At 39.0% G+C, this 19,910-nt stretch overlaps 1 protein-coding gene across 1 annotated transcript in view; it reads right to left on the bottom strand.

Moving 5' to 3' along the window:
• Nucleotides 1–10,795: 10,795 nt before the first annotated feature.
• Nucleotides 10,796–19,910, bottom strand: part of PDE3A (phosphodiesterase 3A) — a 258,068-nt gene continuing 248,953 nt past the window's right edge. Inside the window, exon 16 of the mRNA XM_006773163.2 lies at nucleotides 10,796–19,024. Coding sequence (XP_006773226.2) covers nucleotides 18,783–19,024 — 242 coding nt within the window. The 3' untranslated portion in view covers nucleotides 10,796–18,782. The remainder of the gene's footprint in view (nucleotides 19,025–19,910) is intronic.

Below are 19,910 nucleotides of genomic sequence, written 5' to 3' on the forward strand. Positions count from 1 at the left end.
TTGCTGAACCCAGGTTGGGTCTGACCACATAGGTCAGACACCTGGCGCTGTTCCCACCTTCAACAAAAGGATTTAATAACTCCTTATCAGAAATTTGGCCAAATTGTCCTGGCCAGTGTGGCTCAGCTGGTTGGAGTGTTGTCCTGTACACTGAAAGGTCTTGGGTTCAATTCCCAGTCAGGGTACATGCTCAGGTTGTGGGTTTTGTCCCCAGACAGGGCACGTATGGGAAGCAACATACTGTGGGTGAAAACGGGCTGCATGGTAACCAGACTGGCTCAGGAAAGGCCTGCACGGCGGCTGTGCAAACTCAGAGATCCAGAGTAACTGAACCAGGATAACGAGTGGGTCTGGGCTGCCTGTCACCATTTGAGCCAATTAAGCAGAGACAGGACTGAATCATATATGAGTGTTTATTCCAATACTGCCAGCAGTATGGGAGAGCAGCAGGTCACCCATATAAATCTGCTCTGCCCCTCTCCACAAGCCAGCTGCTTATATTGGGTAGAGGGACAAGGATTATATGGGAAAGTAGGAATTACAGGCATGGGAAAGTAGGCAAGGCATAATGGTTACAGGCAATGCGGGTTGGGGTGTGGCAGAGGGCAGGTGCCTCCAGGCATCTCAGGGACCAGATTACAGGCCACAGGGGCTTGGAGTTGCAAAGGGCAGATGCCTCTGGGACCAGATTGTCTCAGCAACAAGGTTGTTATTCTACTCAGTTCTCAGAAAAGGAGGATGGACTGCATTCCTATGTTAGCACCCATGTCCCAGGGCATAAAACTCTCAGCCAGGTTAGAATGTGCTTTCCTAGTCAGAACAGAAAAATTAGGTTAGCAGAGCATGATTAATATGTCTTATAATTATAGTTAGTCCCCAATATTCTGTTTTTGCCCCTAACATTCCCCACTGCTATTTCTATCATCTCATATCTATGAGATTAGTTTTAGGTGAAAAGACTCCTCCTGCTGGACTACCTTTGCAGTTCATGAAGATGGAATACAGGAAATACAGTATCTAAAAAGAGGAAGACATTGAATGCAGCAGCAAGCAATTAGACTATAAAAATAAACAGGAGATAAATCAGGTCAGATTCTATAGAACTGTCTCCCTGACCTGGCTCAGCTTTTGATTTGTCCCATGTATAGTCTGGAAATAGCCTTCAGGGCTTTTACCATGCTACAAGTCAGCTGGGTCACTTCTACATTAAGGGAGCCTACTATTACCAGCATAACAAAAATGGTTGAAGCAATATATTCAGCAGAGCTCCAAGGTAGAGATCGTCATTGCAGTCTGGTGCCACAGCTGTGAGAAGGTCTCTTTTGGTCTGGATCCTGTGATATTTCTGGGGCATAAAGCCAGTCAGTCGTCCTAAGGAACAAGGCCTCCTTGTGCTACTGGCAGGGATATATGAATAATCAGTTACCCCACATATCAGAAACTAAACAGTCAGCAGCTTAGCATGTCCATTACTGTAAGGGAAGGTGAAATTATCAGAACGTTTCATATTGTGATTATTAGATACTGAAAGACAGTAGCTAGAACAGCCAGCAAAGCTACTGCAGCAACCTTTAGAAATAATATCTCTGCACCCCTTTCCCGGACAGTGGGTCCCAACACATAAAGGTCCTTTTATGTGACTTTCTTCCCCAAATGAATAGGATGAGTATAATTCTGTATATCAGCAATAGGTGTCCCAACTCTTACTAGGTAGGCTATAAACATCTGTTCTACATAGGTTCCCCCTAAAAGGCAAAAGTCAGAGATATTAAAAATATTTCTTTTGCTAAATACACCCAAATATTTTCATCTCTTCTGAATGCTACCACACCCCTCCTCAGGGATCTTGGCTCTGAATCCTTTCAGAGAGAAAGGGTTCACGCCTCTTTTGTAGCTGCTTTATACTGAGGAGGGACAAAATTAACCTCAGAGCCAAGAGATCCTTGCTCTCTGTCAGAGGAGTGACGAAGCCTGGGCATGGAAGGAGATGAAAATGGTGTCTAGAGGTGGTATTCCCTGAGTATGAGGAGGGCTTATAACCTAGTAGAGACAAACTGTGTTATAAATTTTAGTATGATTGGAGCAAGAGCTAGAGATAAATCAGGAAATCCAGTTCAACTCATAGGTGAAAAATAAAGCTTAGAGTCTAATATTCACAACTCTGTGTTATAGAGTCTACTGAATTCACTAGTCTACTGAAAAACAATCCTTCCCCGCCCCTCCCTGCCAAAAAAAAAAAATCACCCTCATTTTCATTAAGGAGCCAAATTAAGACCAATTTATTTACTGTAGTAAGTCTAGTTTCAATTTGGCCTGATTGCTTTTCATGAGCATAATAAGAATAGCAATTGATCATAGGCTTTTTTTAAACATCTGCTTTGCTGGAATTTCATGGGCAAAGAAGCTGAGCCACCTAGTTGCCACCAGGTTTTCCTGCAATACCTATAGACTTGGGTAAATTCCTGACATTCTTGAGGTTCTTACTTTGCCATGTCCCAGGAAAACAACCTTTGTTCTTTACCTGGAAAGACTGGCATGAACCATGTTACCAAGCAAGGTACCAGGCTATTTCTTCAACGTGCTCTTATTGGCTTCAAGGTCAGTTTTCAGGTGACATCCAGAGTCTGGGCGTGTCTCTCTAAGACATGATATTCCAGTCAAAGTCTTAGTTAATAAAACCACAATTGAAAACTGGTCTTGTTGAATTCATGGAAAGAAACATATTGCCATGACTCACTCATTAAGAACTGCAAAATTCTGGAGGGATCAGGTAAGGAGAAAAATATATAATTTACCAAATTGATTTAAGAAAAGAAACAAGTCTCCTTATGTTTGAAAAAAAAAAGATTAAAAATCAGCAATACTTTAAACAAAAATTACAAAAAACATATAATTATTTTCAGTTCATGCAGTCCCATAATCAATTTGTGGCTTTCCTGATTTTTCCTGCCAGTACTTCTATAAATCCAGATACTCTATAAGTGCTAATAATTTTTATCCAGTTCAAAAAGGATGATCTGATTTTTTTAATTCTCAGAGATATGTAATTTAAAATAAGTCAGAATTCTTTCCATGGATCCCTCAGAAGATGTAACATTTTTGTAAAAGCATTATACTTCAGATCCATTTATCTAATTAAATTTGTTATTCAGATAACCTATAATTTCCTTTTAAGATTTCCTTCACAATCCTTCTGTAACTTCCACAAACTTTTCTGCAACTTTCACAAACCTTCTTATTCATCCAGCAAAAAACAGCTTTATACCTTTTTCCTTCAAAATGCATCCCTATGCCTCATGTCTTCTAATATCAAAACTACGCAATTTCTTTCCAATTAGTTAGTATTCTTAACTTTCAGAAACCTTAATTTTCAGGTGAAAAGGAAATAATTAACATTCCTCAGATTAGCAATACATTCAGATTTTTGAGAAGTATATTTCAAATAAAGTATGATACACATTAATTAGCAGATTCAAATCCATCCTCTAGATTCTCTGTGATAAGAAGTCAAAAGTAGGCAAATTCAGATTGATATTTCAGCATCCTGTTATTTTAAAATACCTAGATATTTAATAATTTTTACTATTTAACCCAGTAGAACTCCAGAAGTTTAAGTTACCAAAGACTTTACTATTTTTTTCCCCTTACAAAGTGGGAGTGGCTCCGCTGCTAGAGGGCATTTCTGCAGCTCCAGCCCTTCTAGGAGAAAAACTTACACCGTCCACACAAAAAAACTCAAAATGGATAAAGGACTTAAACATAAGACATGAAATCATAAAAATACTAGAGGAATCCACAGGCAGCAAAATCTCAGACATATGCCGAAGCAATTTCTTCACCTATACCGCTCCTAGGGCATTGGAAACTAAAGAGAAAATAAACAAATGGGACTACATCAAAATAAAAAGCTTCTGCACAGAAAAAGAAACCATCAACAAAACAAGAAAGCCCACTGCATGGGAGAACATATTTGCCAATGTTATCTCCGATAAGGGTTTAATCTCCAACATTTACAGGGAACTCATACAACTTAACAAAAGGAAGATAAACAACCCAAATAAAAAAATGGAACAGATCTAAATAGATACTTTTCGAAAGATGACATACAGAAGGCTGAGAGACATATGAAAACATGCTCAAAGTCACTAATCATCTGAGAGATGCAAATCAAAACGACAATGAGGTACCATCTCACACCTGTCAGGATGGCTATCATCAACAAATCAACAAACGACAAGTGCTGGCCAGGACTCCGAGAAAAAGGAACCCTCGTGCATTGCTGGTGGGAATGCAGACTGGTGCAGCCACTGTGGAAAACAGTATGGAGTTTCCTCAAAAAATTAAAAATGGAACTCTTATTTGACCCAGTGTTTCCACTTTTGCTCTGAGATCAATCAAAATAGTTTTTTAAAATTAAAAAAATTTTTAAATTTTTTCAAGTGGGCACAGCGGACACATATGTAATACCTTAATCAATAAAGAAATTAATAAAAAAAAACAAGAAAAAAAACTTGAGGGGTTTAGAAGGTTTATTTCCCATATTTTTCTTTCTGAATAGACTGTAACAACATGAAATCTTGCATATAAGAAGAGATCTTATCCTATTGCAAAACAGAAACAGATGAGTACTCTTCAAAAGGAAGGACTGGTACATTAGCTTTAGACTCTTATCACACACTAACCCAGCACAGCAAATGACCTTTGGTCTGAATAGCTCAAAGACAAACAACAGAGACAGAGGATTCCCTATGTGCATAAAACTGCTGCGAGAAGCAAATGAAGTCCCCAAGATAAAAAAAAAAAAAGCAAGCAAAGAACATCTGTAACCAAAGTTACATTACAGACAGGTAAGAACTCTCACTAGCTAAGCATTACGGGTGGCTGATGCCTTGAGAGGGAGAGCAGGGAGGGTCCCCAAGATTAAGGTTTCTGGGAAGGTCCTGCAATCCCTGCCACGAGTTCAGCCTGCCACAAGCAGCTGGGGCCCCCAGCAAAGTGGGATATGCCTGCATCTTTAAACAAATACAAACAGCAAAGAGGCACAACATAACCATCAACAGAGACACTCTCATGTACAATATTTATAAGTGTGCACAACAGACAGATAACCACTTGTGGGGTACCTGCAAAGCCAGACAGAATACCAGACAGAGGTCCTGCACCACACAGGGCCGTGTCTCGACCCTCAGTTGATCAGGCTTGGGTGTGGACAGGCAAGAACTGTGAGAGGCTGCTTGCAACCAAGAGCTGATCAGGCTCATACCAGATGGGTGTGCAACAGACAATAGACAACAGGCGCCCCTCGGTACAGAGTGATAGAACATTCAATTCAATTTAGGTGTTAGGTGAGATGACAGGGATTGCGGAGGCTGCGGCTGGGACTCCAGACAGGAAAGTTCTTGGCAGCGCTGCAAATAAAAGATTCCAGGCCTCAGCCCCGGGAACCCCCAGTCCAGGCAGCAAGTGGGATCCCTGGTACTCACCCCAGAAGGCTCTCCGCTAGTGGTCCCACCAGAGTAGCCAGAATATGTAACCAGACAACCAATGGGTCTGGGCTGCCTGTCACAACTTGAGCCAATGGAGCAGAGTCAGGGTTGAACCCTATCTGAGTGTTTATTCCAATACTCCCAGCAGTATGGGAGAGCAGCAGGTCATCCACAAAAATCTTCTCTGCCCGTCCCCACAAGCCAGCTGCTTATATTGGGTAGAGGGACAAAGATTACATAGGAAGGTAGGAATTACAGGCATGGGAAAGTAGGAAAGGCATAATGGTTGCAGGCAATGTGGGCTGGGGGTTGCAGAGGGCGGATGCCCCCGGGAACCTCCAGGACCAGATTACAGGCCATAGGGGCTTGTGGTTGCAAAGGGCAGATGCCTCTGGGACCAGATTGTCTCAGCAACAAGGTTGTTAATCTACACAGTTCTCAGAAAAGGAGGATGGACTGCGTTCCTATGTTAGTGCCCATGTCCCAGGGCGTACAACTCTCAGCCAGTTAGAATGTGCTTTCTCCAATCAGAACAGAACACTCAGGTTAACAGAGCATGATTAATATGCCTTATAATTATAGCCAGTCCCCAATATTCTATTTCTGCCCCTACCAAATTCTCACTTTCATTGAATCAACCGATCAGGCCTTTCTCTCCGCACTTGCCACCCTTCTGGCTGATTGCCCAAATATTAGCTGATCTTCTGGCTCTCTTAGTTTCTCCTACATCTGCAATAGCCTGGGCCACTTGGTTTACCGGCAGTCTAACCAGGGGGTTCAGGATCAACACCAGAGGTTGATCTTTCCCACCACTGATTGGGGGGAAGACTGTAGTATAGTATCTTTCATGCTAAGGTAAATAGCTCGTTATCAGACCCCCCAGAAATGCTGCGCCTAAATAGCATTCCTTATTTCTAGCTCTCTAATCAATTCCTGAAGTGCTTCTATGGGCTACCATCGGGGTGGGGAGGAGGGCAGGTCGCCCCATTTAGCCAAGCTCCCCAGCATGCACCCAAGAGATTCCTGCCCCTGTCAGGAGGATGCCTTTTGCACACGAGTCCCACAAGCACAGCATCCAGACTTCTTTCTGCCTGTACCTGTTTCCTAACCCTCCTAAATCAGCTGAGGTGTATTCCCTCACAGAAGTAAACTGACACCTCTCCCAGGGAGATCCCCCAAGTTCACCTCCTGTGGCCACGGCTGCTCTGTCTTAAACTTGGTTATCAGTCCTGGTCGTGCTTGTAAGTCTGGTATCTCTGTCATGTCCCCCTCTTCCTCCTCCTCTGAGAGAAAGAAAGGGTTGAATCCTCCATGGTGTCCCACGTCTTGGGGTCCCAGTTTGCCCTGACCAGGACCATTCGGATCTGGCTGCACAGCACCCAGTTCCCTTTCGCACCCCCACAGGCTAAGGCTTCTACCTTCTTGTCACTATCACAAAGGCGTGTCGAAAGCCCTTCAGCAGTAGCCAGCAGGGCTTCCCTTTCTAACTAGAAGTTCCCTTCTAAATGGCGATTCCTATCGGCCAGTGCTCACGTCTCTTCCCAAGAGAACCCCCAGGCACAAAGGAGGGGCCCAGTTACCAAGGCCACTGTGGCCTTAACATCTTTCTTTTCCTTATCTGTCAGCCTCCCCCATCACTCTGCTACTCCGGCAGGTATCTTCAGGCCGTACCTATATTCACGCAGTGGCCCCCAAGCCTTCAATGCTTATGCCAACTGGCCCAAAGCATGAGAACTTGGCCATCCTGGGATTTCCCCCAGCAGAGCCTGTTCTCCCCCCAACACCTCCTGGTTTTGTGGCTTCTATGGAACCCTGCTCACAGCAGCAATTGTTGGGGGAAAGCCCCCAAAGTCTAAATTCAGGATCAGTTCTAAGGAACTGACATGCAGCCTTATTCAAAGTCATAAGAGCTTTAATTGGAGAAATGTATATACACAGGCAAACAGCTGCCTGCTCCCAGTGGTGGCCGGTGGGAAGAATCTACCCCCTCCCAGGACAGGGTCTCTTGCTTACAGGGGATTACAGTAAACGCATATGGCAGGTAGTCACGTAGATCACTACAAAGAACAATGCATTTCTAAGTAAACAGATAACATCAGGCAGTTTTCCACATTCTACACATTCATTAGCCTCCTCCCTAGGGCCTGACATTTAAGCAGGGGCCGCATCTGGCTTTCTGGGTAATTAGTCAGACCTGAGGCTGCAGAGAGTTAAACAGAGTCCAACATTTCCCAGCCTTTACTGCTGGGGCCATATTAAATCTCTAAAGTGAGTTCCTCTACAAGTGCATTGGAAATAACAAAGCATTAATGACTCGACAGTATCATCATTGCATATATAATTTCAGTTCACATAATGGTCTGGATCATGAATCAATATTCAGATATTATTATAAGCATATTTACTATGACAGAAAGAAAGGATGCAAGGAAAATAAAGAAAATAATAGGCCTTACAATAAAGCAATGGTGTGCACCGGACTCTGAAAGACCAATTAATTTAAGCAATCAAACCAGCCTTTGTCATCAGGAATAGTGAGCAAACATCTGAATAGATCTTATATTTTCAATGTGTACAACAGGCGGCCACTGATGCATTAAAGGAGAGACAGTATTTATCAGCCCAAAGTGCAAAGGGCTGATAACGAAACAAAACAAAACAAAGTGATTTTTCCCTGAGAGTGTAATTTGGTCTATTCCCAACTTGTTTAAATTCACTCTCTAAGAAGATGCCTTTTGAGCCTCTACTGTCTACAGTTAATGTTACTATTTTGACCAACATGATACTTATTTTACACAATATTCAGAGCTTCTCATACATAGTCTTGCATTGGCTGTATCCCACTGTCATACTCCAGAATAGATAAGGATCAGCAAAGTTTTTCGGTAAAGGGTCAAACAGTAGATTTTTGGGGCTTTGCAGGCCATCCAATCCCTGTCACAACCACTCAACTGCCCCTGTAGTGTGAAATTAACCATAAATGAATGAACAGTATATGCCTGAGCTTCCTAAATATGCTGTACCAAAATACCATAAACTGTGAGGCTTACAACAACAGAGCTTGATTATCTCACAGTTCTGGAAGCTAGAAGCCCAAAATCAAGGTGTTGGCAGAGCTATGCTCCCGATGAAATCTGTAGGGGAGAATTTGTCCTTGCCTTTTCTACCTTCCGGTGCTTGCTGACCATTGATAGTATTCCTTGGCTTGTAGATCCATTACTTCAATTTCTGCCTCTGTGGTCACATGGCAATCTTCTTCCTGTGTATCTTTCCTATTCTTCAAAAGATACTAGTCGTATGAATTAGGGCCCACTCTAATGACTTCATAGTAATTTATTACATCTGCAAAAAGCCCATTTCCAAATATGGCCCATTCACTGATACAGGGGATTAGGATTTTAACATATCTCTTTGGGGGGGACACAATTCAACCCACAGCATTCATATACTCATTTTGCTCCTTACCTGAGTTGAGTTTCTTGTACTCATTTTATTATTTATTACTTTTTCTTTATTAAGGTATTATATCTGTGTCCTTATCCCCCCCTTGTCTCTCCACCCCCGCTCATGCCCTCACCACTCTGGTATCTGTGTCCATTGGTTATGCTTATATGCATATGTACAAGTCCTTTGGTTGATCTCATTTGAATCACTCACTTCCATGCAGCCTCAATTATCTTGCTTATGTAGCAATTTGTTGTTTTACTTTGGCAAACCACACCTGGGCTAAACCCAACTTTCTGTCAACTCCAGGTGTACATCTACACTGTTTTAAATAATTGAAGAACAACTCACTAGCATGCCTTCCAGGATTCTTTTGAACTTATGACCACTAGCCTCACTGGCCCCTTACAGGCATTGTTACACCTAATACCTTTCAACAACCCAATCATTTCCCTCTCTCCCAAGTGACTTCTACAACTTTCAACATTTCTTCCCCAGCTCTCATTGCCAGCTGATGACTTTGCTAGGGAATTCAATGATGAAATAGAGACAAATATCACAATTTGCCATCACCACATTTACTACCCACGTATATGTATATTCGTATTGTCTGTTTTCAAATAGAGAAGGGAGAACAGTAGTTTCTTGCCTCCCACTCCACCACAACTGTTTTTTATCAGACTTTTACATGAGTAAATCTAACGATTAATTTCCAGACCTCAGTTTAATTGTTCTATTAGCAGAAATGACGGACATTCATTGTGTCCTTCTCTTTGGCCTATTTCCTTCATTCATTTTCAGAACTCCACATTCCCTTAGTTTTCCTCCTGCCTCAGTGGTCATTTTCTCTTAGTCTTCATTGCTGGAATCCCCCACAGTTCAGTCCTTGGAAGCTTCTCTTTGCTCTATTTACACTTACTCCCTTAGTGACCTCCACCAGTCTTAAAATATCATCTACCAGATGAATGAGGTTAAGAAAAACTTTGTAGTCTGAAATTTGAATTAGGCATTTTCCATCTGAATTATACACGTCCTAGTTCTCTGCACTGAAAAGATCTAGAAACAATGCCCAACCGAGTGCTGTACCAATAAGTACAACCAGCACCGAAACAGCATTAAAAAAGGAACGATGGCTTCTTCATACGTGACTGTTGCCAGTTGAAGGGATATAAGATGAGCCTGGAATATTTTGTCATGTGAAGAAGCAATGAGACTGTGAAGTCCAGATTGTGCCCAAAAGACTTAGGAGACAGCTTGAATAAGATCCTAAGAGTCAAGTATAAGAAAGTTTGACTATCAATAAGAATAACTATAACAGTTGAAATATATAGAATAAATTCATGAATTCATATAATAACAGCACAAAAAATCATATGGTTAACTTCGGATGTTTCTAAGGTACCACTTCAATACATTTAAAACTGGTATTTACAGGAAAAAGTTATGCATTTATCCTGCCTTTCCTATTCATTATGTTCATTAGAATTATTAAAGCATGAAGACAAATTTCTCTCTAAAGTTGTTTAAACACTCAGAAGAAAAATAATTCTGAGTCTGTCCAACCAAATATCTAATGTATTGGACACCCATAAACTAATTTTGAAGAATAAACTATAGCATAGTCCTAAGAAACAAACAAAAGGAAAATGTGATTTCTACCCCAACTTCCCAAGGAGTTAATTTTTCAAATATATTGATTTCCATATTGTCTATGAGGCAAAATCGAACTCTGGATCCTGGGATATTCAAAGCTCCCATCACTCTAGCCCCAAACTATTCCTCCACATATGACCATGGGAATAGAAGCTCTGAGTCCTTGGAAATTGCAGGAAGGCCAATGATTGTCACACCATTATAGGTTGGGTACAACCACTGTATTTGGATATGAGAGGAAAGCATGCCTTCAAAAGGCTGGATGGATGACTTGGGTTGTACAAAGAGCTATATCAAACATGATACCACAGAATTGTATTTATATTACACATATATTCACATCATAAATCCACATCCATCATTTGTGTCACAAGTCTAATAATCTTGAGTATATTTTTACTGTAATATTAATATAGAGAGAAAACCAGGAGGCACTTCCAGTAAATCTGGCAAAAAAGGAGCATCATTATAGTTTCTAAGCTAAAAATTAATAAAAATAAATACAATTTACCTAATAATTTTTCTGTACAGATTCTACTTTTTACAAAACATGTATCAGCCATTAACTATGTCACTTAACCAACAGTATTTATAATAGGGTGATACAAACTATTGCTACATATATTAAGTGCAAGAGACAGTTGAGAAGGCAGATTTATTTTTTAATTGCAAAATGATTAAGTTCAATGCCTCACTCTTAGGTTTTTAAACGTTGATAAATTTGGAAAGGTATTAATAAACATATTCAGTTGTTAAAAGTCATGAGAATTACATTTGATGTACAAATGACATCCCTTACACTCTTACTTTGGTTGGTAGTTATTTGAAAATATTGCTTTTTAGGAATACTAAATTAAGTTAATACTCTCTGGTTTGTAAATATCCTACAAATTCAAATATTTGAGACATGCTAATTTCAACTTTCCAATGACAGTTTTATGCCTGGAAGAGGTAACCCCTGGTCAGAACAATATGCCTCCTCAGGAATCAACATATTTTAACACCAAAAATTGAGTCAAAGTAAGCAAATCAATCCAAACAAAAACAACTCTGGATTGAAATGGAAATTCTTTCAGTTGCATATCCTAATGTCATTACAGAAAGCCATGAGGAATCTAATTTTCATCATTTTGCATTGACACTTTCAGAATATTTATAAAAGCACCAATTTTCATTTTGTAATTTGCATGATAAAAATCTCTAGGAAGAAATAGCAGGGGATGATGGGTTCAGTGATAATCATCTGCAGTGCTTGTCAACTAATAAATTGTCCTGTTGGAACAAAAATGCTATGAGTTCTGTGGGAATATACCAAGAAATGAACCACACTAAAAATGAAAACAAACAAACACACACCAGTTAAGCATACATAACATGGTAATAATCCCATGCAAATATTTTACAGAGTATTAAAAATAGTGACCTTTAAACTAATGAACAAATATGTACTAAAGTTTAAGCCACTTCAATTCCACTAACAGGTAACATATAGATATGTTAGGGCTATTATTTAAAGACAGTAAGACTACAGTACTGGATTATGCTTATAATAGCTAAAGCAAAGTATCTAACAATATGGGTTTAAAATCATAATCAGTGAAATTTTAAAAGAAAGGTGATGGCAATTATATCAGCAATAAGTTACATACACGAGGAAAAGATCTTTAAGCAATTACTTTTAATTTCACATTGAACCATCTGGATAGTTTGTTATTCTAAAGGAGTAAAATTACTAATATTTTAAAAAACCCTTCTTTTCAAAAGTATTCAAGCAGCAGTTTCAAAGCTCCAAGGGCTAATTCACATTCTGAAACATGTGTAAGTGCTGATTGTAGTAAATGAAGTCAGGGTGGAAATATGGATCCATTAAGCAAATAAGTCCCTTTACTCCAGAGTAACTGATAACTAACTAAATTGGTTGTCATAAAATTGAGAGGTGTACTGGGATGATCCTTGAAGTTTTATGTAGTGTTCACTCCCAATCCACAGTTCTGCCTTTTTATTTTTTCACTTTTTAGTAAGATGGGCTGTACAATAAACTAGGTGTGCCGAGTTGGAACTTAAGGTAAAAGGCAATCTCCTTATTACATCAGAGGAGAATTTCTAATTATTTTTTTCTTTACTAATTTTGAGTTAGAATAGCAAAATTGAGGAGATGCCCTTATTTTCCCCCTATGACTTTGACTTTATTTTTTTTTAGACGACAAGAATTCCCTGATGATTCCCTGCTGTAGTTTCTGTTTCATTGGAAATAGGTATTTCGACTGACACCAAAAATTTAGTTAAAGCATTAAAGCTTTACAAATATTTTTAAGTTCTTTTCTATTTATAAATTTCAAATTCCAACCGACCATTTGATCACTCTTGGCAGATGAATGCAGTGAGTGTGGTTTATTGACTGGTCAGTGTTTCATCTGTGGAAGTCAAGATTAATAAGATTTAACTTCTCTTGGTAATGAAGATAAGTATTTAGGTTTTAAATTGCATTATAATTTAGTAAAATATAAGCTCTAGCAATATACCATTTATCTTAAAATAATCTAGAACATGATTAAGTAGCTGGATAATACATCCTTTTTTCTGAAGGTAACTCAGAACTCTGAGTATAATTTGTACATTTAATCTAATTAAATCATTGGGAGTAAATTTCTCCATCACATGTATTTATTAGACTCTTCGTAAAACATTTTTCTCCCTGAGTTAAAGGACATTAGAAAAAAATAAATATTCATCTTTACAGCTTCCTGTTACATAATACTAGTTCTGATTACTTCAATATATTTAGCATCTCTATATCATGGAATGTCATTTTGTGGGTTTCATTTAAGTTGAATAATAAATGAACAGCTTTGGTCAAAAATAAATCAAATGTTAATATTCTTGAAAGTACATTTGGTGATTAAATATTACTATTTGTGAAGCATTTTTTATTGCATTATTTGCATGATTAAAAAATGATTTCTTGATATGAAGCCATGAGGAAATCTATCTGAACATGGACACATTCAGTATTTCTTATCAATAAGAAGGCTCGACTTTTCTTCTGTGTTCCACAGCTCCTCAGTGAAGCAGAAATCCACAGATACCCACACCTGTCAAGGTACTTTGCCTTAAAAGTATAATATGGAGAATTTGGAATCTTTTTAGAACATTAGGCATATGTCAAAAACTAATTTTGCTTTCCATCTGTATATCATTTTATATAGTTTATAGTCTTCCCTGCATTCAAGTAATTTATATTGGATCAGTATTTTTAAAGCAAATTAACACTGAGTTCCAACAATAAAACACATCCTTAATCTTCAGTTTGTATCTTAAAACATATTTAGCAACAAAATGCCCAGTTATTATTTTTGTCACCATTGTTAACCTGCTGTTCAAATGACTTGATAGTCTGAACATGAAGATAAGTTTAGGTAAGGTGAAAGAACCCTTAAGTTAGAAAAAAGCAGCATCATATTAGCAAATGAAATTACCTAAAATCCATGGTGCATCACACAGACTGAAAAACATGTTTGTGTTCTTCTCTATGGTTCTCTAGTATGATGCACATGCTTATGGAAACTCAATTTAAGTTCTTTAGCTAATGCATGGTTTGTAGCTTCAACTTTAAGTAATTCACCCCCAAATTTTCAATAGGAATTTGAATGTTTTCTAGAGGAACAAACTGGTATGAATATAGGACTGGTATTATTTTCCTTTGATTAGAAATTCTAAGAGTAATTTAGTTTTGGAATACCTTTTACATAACATGGCTAATCTGTCTCCTACTTTAAGGTTTTCATTTTGTTGAACAACTAAGAAAAGTGAACGGACAATATCAGCAAGTTCACAGTTTTACCTCATGAACAAAATCACGAGAGAAATGAATGAACTAGAACAATGGGCATAAACTATTTTGCTGCTTGTTAGGAGAGAAGGTGAATGAAAGAAACCCAATTTGGTTCAAAGTATGTCGATACTTTAGCTATCAATTATATAGAGTTCAGCTACTAGCACTTAAAATTTGATTGATTTCCCTCCTTAAGCATTACTGGTAATCTCTAGAATAAGGAATATCTTGATTTACTCTAGAAGGCTATGAAAGTTTGCAGAACTCTGTTGTACTTGAGTCTTCTGAGAGTTTAAAAGGCAGTTTATTTCTAAAATGGCATATAAACTAGATAAGGCATTAAGTAGAAATCAGGGCTAGGTTAGAAGAAAAGGATGATAAGACTCTTATTGTGGTTTTCATTATTATTTTAGAAATATTAAAATGAGGATAGTAGAGATCCCCATACTGACACAGAAGCACCAAAAAGACCTTCCAACGTAGGATAAAAATTTTTTGATTTTTCGCTTCTCATTAGGCAAAAATTGTTCATCACACAAATAGTTCACATTTGTAGAGCAGTTATTTCAAACTTTAAACTTTATTTACAAGGTTAATTTTCATATCTTTATTACTTAGAAAATAATTTATGTTTTTCCATCATTTAAACAAAGTATAGGCCTGAGACTCATGCCTTTTGCACAGCTTTTACCTTCAAGGAAAGTTCTCTGGAAAGTGACAGGGACATCAGGAAATCGTGAACCAAGAGAGGCAGGGGACACGAGGAAATCGCAATACATACATGTAATATGAACAGTCTACACGACATGCAACCCCTTTTCTTCAGTTTTACTGGGATTGCAATGATTGGAACTTGTTTGAATTCCATCAAAATGGACTGGACAAAATTGGATATTCTGTTTTTATAAAGTGGATATTTTCTTAAACATAGTATGAAGAAATTCCTTGTCAGATGAAGACCAATAGATATATTCCTGTACAGAGCTAATGTCTTCATCTTCTGCTGAGAACAAAACCAGGTGTGATATAAATGAGAAAAAAATTACACTTGAAAAAACACCTTACAGTGGTGTTTTCACCAAAGAAACTATTTTAAAAGTTGGCTTAGATGGCTGGAAAGACATGGATATCACTCGTATTACACCTGGTCTTTTCCTCCATGGAGAACCACCACTAGCATCAAGGTCGTTCGTTCCAACCTTTTCTACCATTGGTTTCGTGGCTGCCTATACAATTCTTTTTCCCCCTAAATGGGCCAGAAATTCCTTCATTTGAAAGACCTGAGTTTATCTAATGGCACCTATAAGTAGACTCCTATAAAAATGTAACAAATTGCAACAAATACACTTCAAGGAGTGAAGCTCTGGAGTTGGAAGTGAACACAATACTATTGCTGTCATCGAGGAGGGGGGAGAACTTCACGAGCAGAAATGACTTTCTATGTCCCTAGGCATCCGTGGGGATGCACTGGGTGTGTATGAAAGCCACATACTTGATGAATCTCTGTTCCTTCATTTCAATTGACTTCCTGCTTTCATATCCGGATAATTTATTTTTGAAGGAAAATGATCAGTCTGCCTAGACTGATAAACACAACTCTGGAATGAAGAGGTTCCAACTGCTTTGGCCATCATTCCTTCATGTGCTTTAAAACAAAACAAACAAAACAGGCCGTTCACTGAGGCCTGTACTCTGGCCTTTGCTTGGGGTCAAGCCGCTTGGACGAAGCTGCTCATATAAGGTTACAGACTCACGTCTGTTCTCCTGCCATTCTACTTGCACCACACCTAGATCTTTCCTGGACTTATATTTATTTTAGAAAGTATGGCATTTGGAGAAGGGGAAAAAGATCAGTTTGGTGAAGGAACTAGACTTAAGCGGTATATGAGTCTAAATCCTTTTTTTTCTTTTCTCTTATTCGCAAGGGAAGGAGAATAGTTAAGTTCATTGGGGAAATGTACTGACTCAAAAATAACTTTTGCAAACATAAAGGCACATAGGCAATACTAAGAAAATGGAAAACTCAGTAAGTCCTAAATAGTGAAGACAAAAAAAAAGAGCAAATATCCTCATTATTTAGAGTCGGCAACAATTTCATCCTTTCAATATTTTCATCCTTTCAATATTTTCATACTTATTGGGAAATCTGCCTTGAAACCATGTTATTTTTTATTGTATTATCTTTGCCTTGTTTGGCAAATGTCGTGAATTACTGTAAAATCATTGCTTTGGAAGGGAAAGATAATCATTTATGAGAAACAAAGGCATGTTTAATGTAAACGCTCTTTTCTATGACTTCAGAGGAAATAAAAAGTAAAAATCACAATCAAGACCTACTTAGGAGCTTGCTTAGATGACGAGCTGGTCTGTCTATCGTACTGAAGGAAGAGTTTTACCCAAAAGGTGTTGGGAAGAAATGGACACCAATGATAAGCATTCGGGGTTGTTTAAAAAGTCTTTCCCTTGGGAGCCATGGACCCAAACGCTACCCAAAAGTTAGCAAAAGTTGCCGGTGAAAAAACATTCTTGCAGCATCCTCATTTAATTGGCACAAAATAACTGTATCAGATGATCATTTATATTAGAGTAGGTAGGAGAGCGGCTGTCCAAAGACCTCCATGCAAATGAATCATCACTCTCTTACTGGGCGTGGAGATAGCTTCAATGTATAAAAATGGTGATTAAAATGTAACTTTATAAAAATGTTTCATTTTCCCTTTTGTTTCTTAAAAAAAGTTTACTATCTACAGAAACAAAAAAAATCTTTATATTTACATCAAGATAACTATTCATGACAAATATAATAATATGAAATAAAATATTGAAAGTGAGTATCAACTTTTTAAATAGAGGTTTGGCTCACAGCATAAACAAGTGTAGATAAACAAACAAACCAAAAAAAAAAAAAGACTTTCAATAATAGGCAGGCCCAGTCCCCCCAAACCTTTCCATATTCTTCCCTGCCAAAAGGAGCGTGACAATGGGCCAGATTGCAGGTAGAAGCTACCCCATCACACAGCGTGTGAAATACCACCACAGGGTGGGTCAGGGGGCCCTTTGCCACCCAAAAGCCAATCTTCAACAGCTGCCGGGAATCGGGCTTTCCCCGTGTCAGCCAATACCAAACTCTAGTTTGAAAGTCTCCCCATTCATCTCTCACATGGTTTCTGTTTGCCTTCCTTTCTTTTTCTGTTTTCTACCAGGCACAGTTTGTAGCAGATTAAGACATGGGGATCACCGCGAAGAGCAATTCCCAGGTCTTCTCTGGAAAACCTTTTAGAATTCTCACCTGATGAAAAGACTGGACACTAGCTTATTCCTAGGTGTTTATGCATAAAGAATGCCATCCCCTTAGTAGTGATTTGATCTTAGGTGAGTGACAGGCATACTCGCAAACAGCCCCTACACATGCATTAGGCCAGGAGATTGGAAAAGGCCTCAGTCTTCCACATTTAAGGCTGGTGATGGAGAGCCTCCAAGCGGTGTTTAGCAGCAGTACCCATCACGTGGCCCTCTCACCTAGCCCGTGAACACCCACTCCCTCCTCAGAGGGACCTTTATTGAAGCTAAATGGAGGAAGGCATTGGGAATGGCTGCCTCTCAAAGACACTCCAGAGCAAACTTCCCTCCATTTGTTCACATGTGTTGAGTCATCTGCTGGTGGAATTCTATAAATTACTAACCACAAAAATCTCTCTCTACATACACATTAACATCCATACCCACAAACACCCCATCAGTTCTCTCTCTCTCTCTCTCACACACACACACACACACACACACACACACACACACACACACACACGATGTTGGTAGGGTGTACAAGAATTCAAATAATTCTCTGGAACATTCATCCCTCAGTCCTAAGAGCAAAAGCTTCTTAATTGTAACCTACATTGGCTGCCTTGTTCCCTGCTAAGCCTCACCATTTCCTTCGTTTTCCTTCATTTTTTCTTTTTACGATTTATTATATCACAGTGACCACTATATATCTTAATATGAATGTTACTAAAATGTGGAGCCAGTACTTCTGGCTTTCAGTGTGTATGTGTGTTGTGTGTGTGTGAATATATTTTACATGTATCTATGTGAGAGCTTATATACACACACACATATATATTTCTTCCTTTAAAAAAAAAAAATCTTTAGAAGCTGGTGTTGCAACGTGAAAGCTTCTCTGAGCAAGAGTTTTTAACCATGTACCTCACTGTAAAAATAAACACATAAAATGCGAAGACTCCCCAAATGCAATGGCCATTTGCTCATCTTCTCGTATTTCTACAGTGTTGTGTCTAAGTGTTGTGCTGGCTTGGAAAGAGTCTGTGACGAGTCACTGGGTTTCGAGGCAGCGCTCATATAATCCACTGTCACTGGTTTGGCTGTGGGGTCAGGGTCTCCTCTTCTCTCGGCTTCCCCTTTTCTTCTTCTTCTTCCCTGATGGCCTGGATGTGTTCTGAGGAATGCTGTTGGGGAGACGGGTCTGGGGACTGGCTTTCACTTCCCGCCAACCGCTGCTCCTCTTCAATGACTTTCTTCCACATCGTGTGGTTCTGCACGAGGTGCTGAGTGATTTGGCAGCAGATTTTCCTCCTTTTGAAAGTTTTCTTTCCTGGGAAAACACCAAATTAGACTACTTATTTGTGTGCTGAATACAACAGTTATTTCTTTTCACATTATCTATAGGAATTAAGTACCAAATGGATACGGATATCTGTCATTGGACTTGTGTCTGGTAATAATGTCATTTCCAGAATGGGGAGAGAAGAGGGAGATGGCGGTCACCGTTACTCTAGCATTGAGACAGGGCTCTGAATGGCAGTTGATATTTGGTATTGACATAGTTCTTTGTATTGGTAGCTTGGTATTATGCCCACTCCTTCAGACTCTCAAGACTTTTCACCAAAAGATGACTAACGTAACTTCTTGCTATGTCTTCCTTTACTTTGTCAACCACTTCAACTCACAAGAGTCCACACAATTGATTTCTTTAAAGAGGGTTTTGATGTTCCTGCTCTGCTTCATGTGCACTAATGTCAAACTCCTCACAAAGTTTTCCCACAAGCTGACACAAACACACTTTTGCAGTCTTCCTCCATCCGCAGGCTGGTTTGTATCTGCACTTACCTGCTGCTCTCTTTTCTGTATACACTGAACACTTCTACTTTCTAGCTGGTACAGCCCCTCCTTCTGAAATGCTCTTCTCAGACACTGAAAGTTCATGTCCATTTATTATTTTGAGATCCAGTCACATTCATTGAATTCCTCTTCTAAGTAAAATCTTTCAATCTCTCTCTCAAACTCTCTTGTCACTCTATCTATGCTTCTCATAGTAGATAGTAGTTTGTTTTTTTTTAATTTCTCATTCTCATTATCTCTTTTTCTGGTAACTACATATCCAAAATCATTTAGGGAGAGTGACCCTTTCTTTCAGTTACATAGTTCTGGAAAAGGTGATCAAATTCAACTTCCCCACCCACTTCCAACAACATAGCTGT

This window comes from Myotis davidii, unplaced genomic scaffold, assembly GCF_000327345.1.
Source record: "Myotis davidii unplaced genomic scaffold, ASM32734v1 scaffold346, whole genome shotgun sequence".
NCBI lineage: Eukaryota > Metazoa > Chordata > Mammalia > Chiroptera > Vespertilionidae > Myotis > Myotis davidii.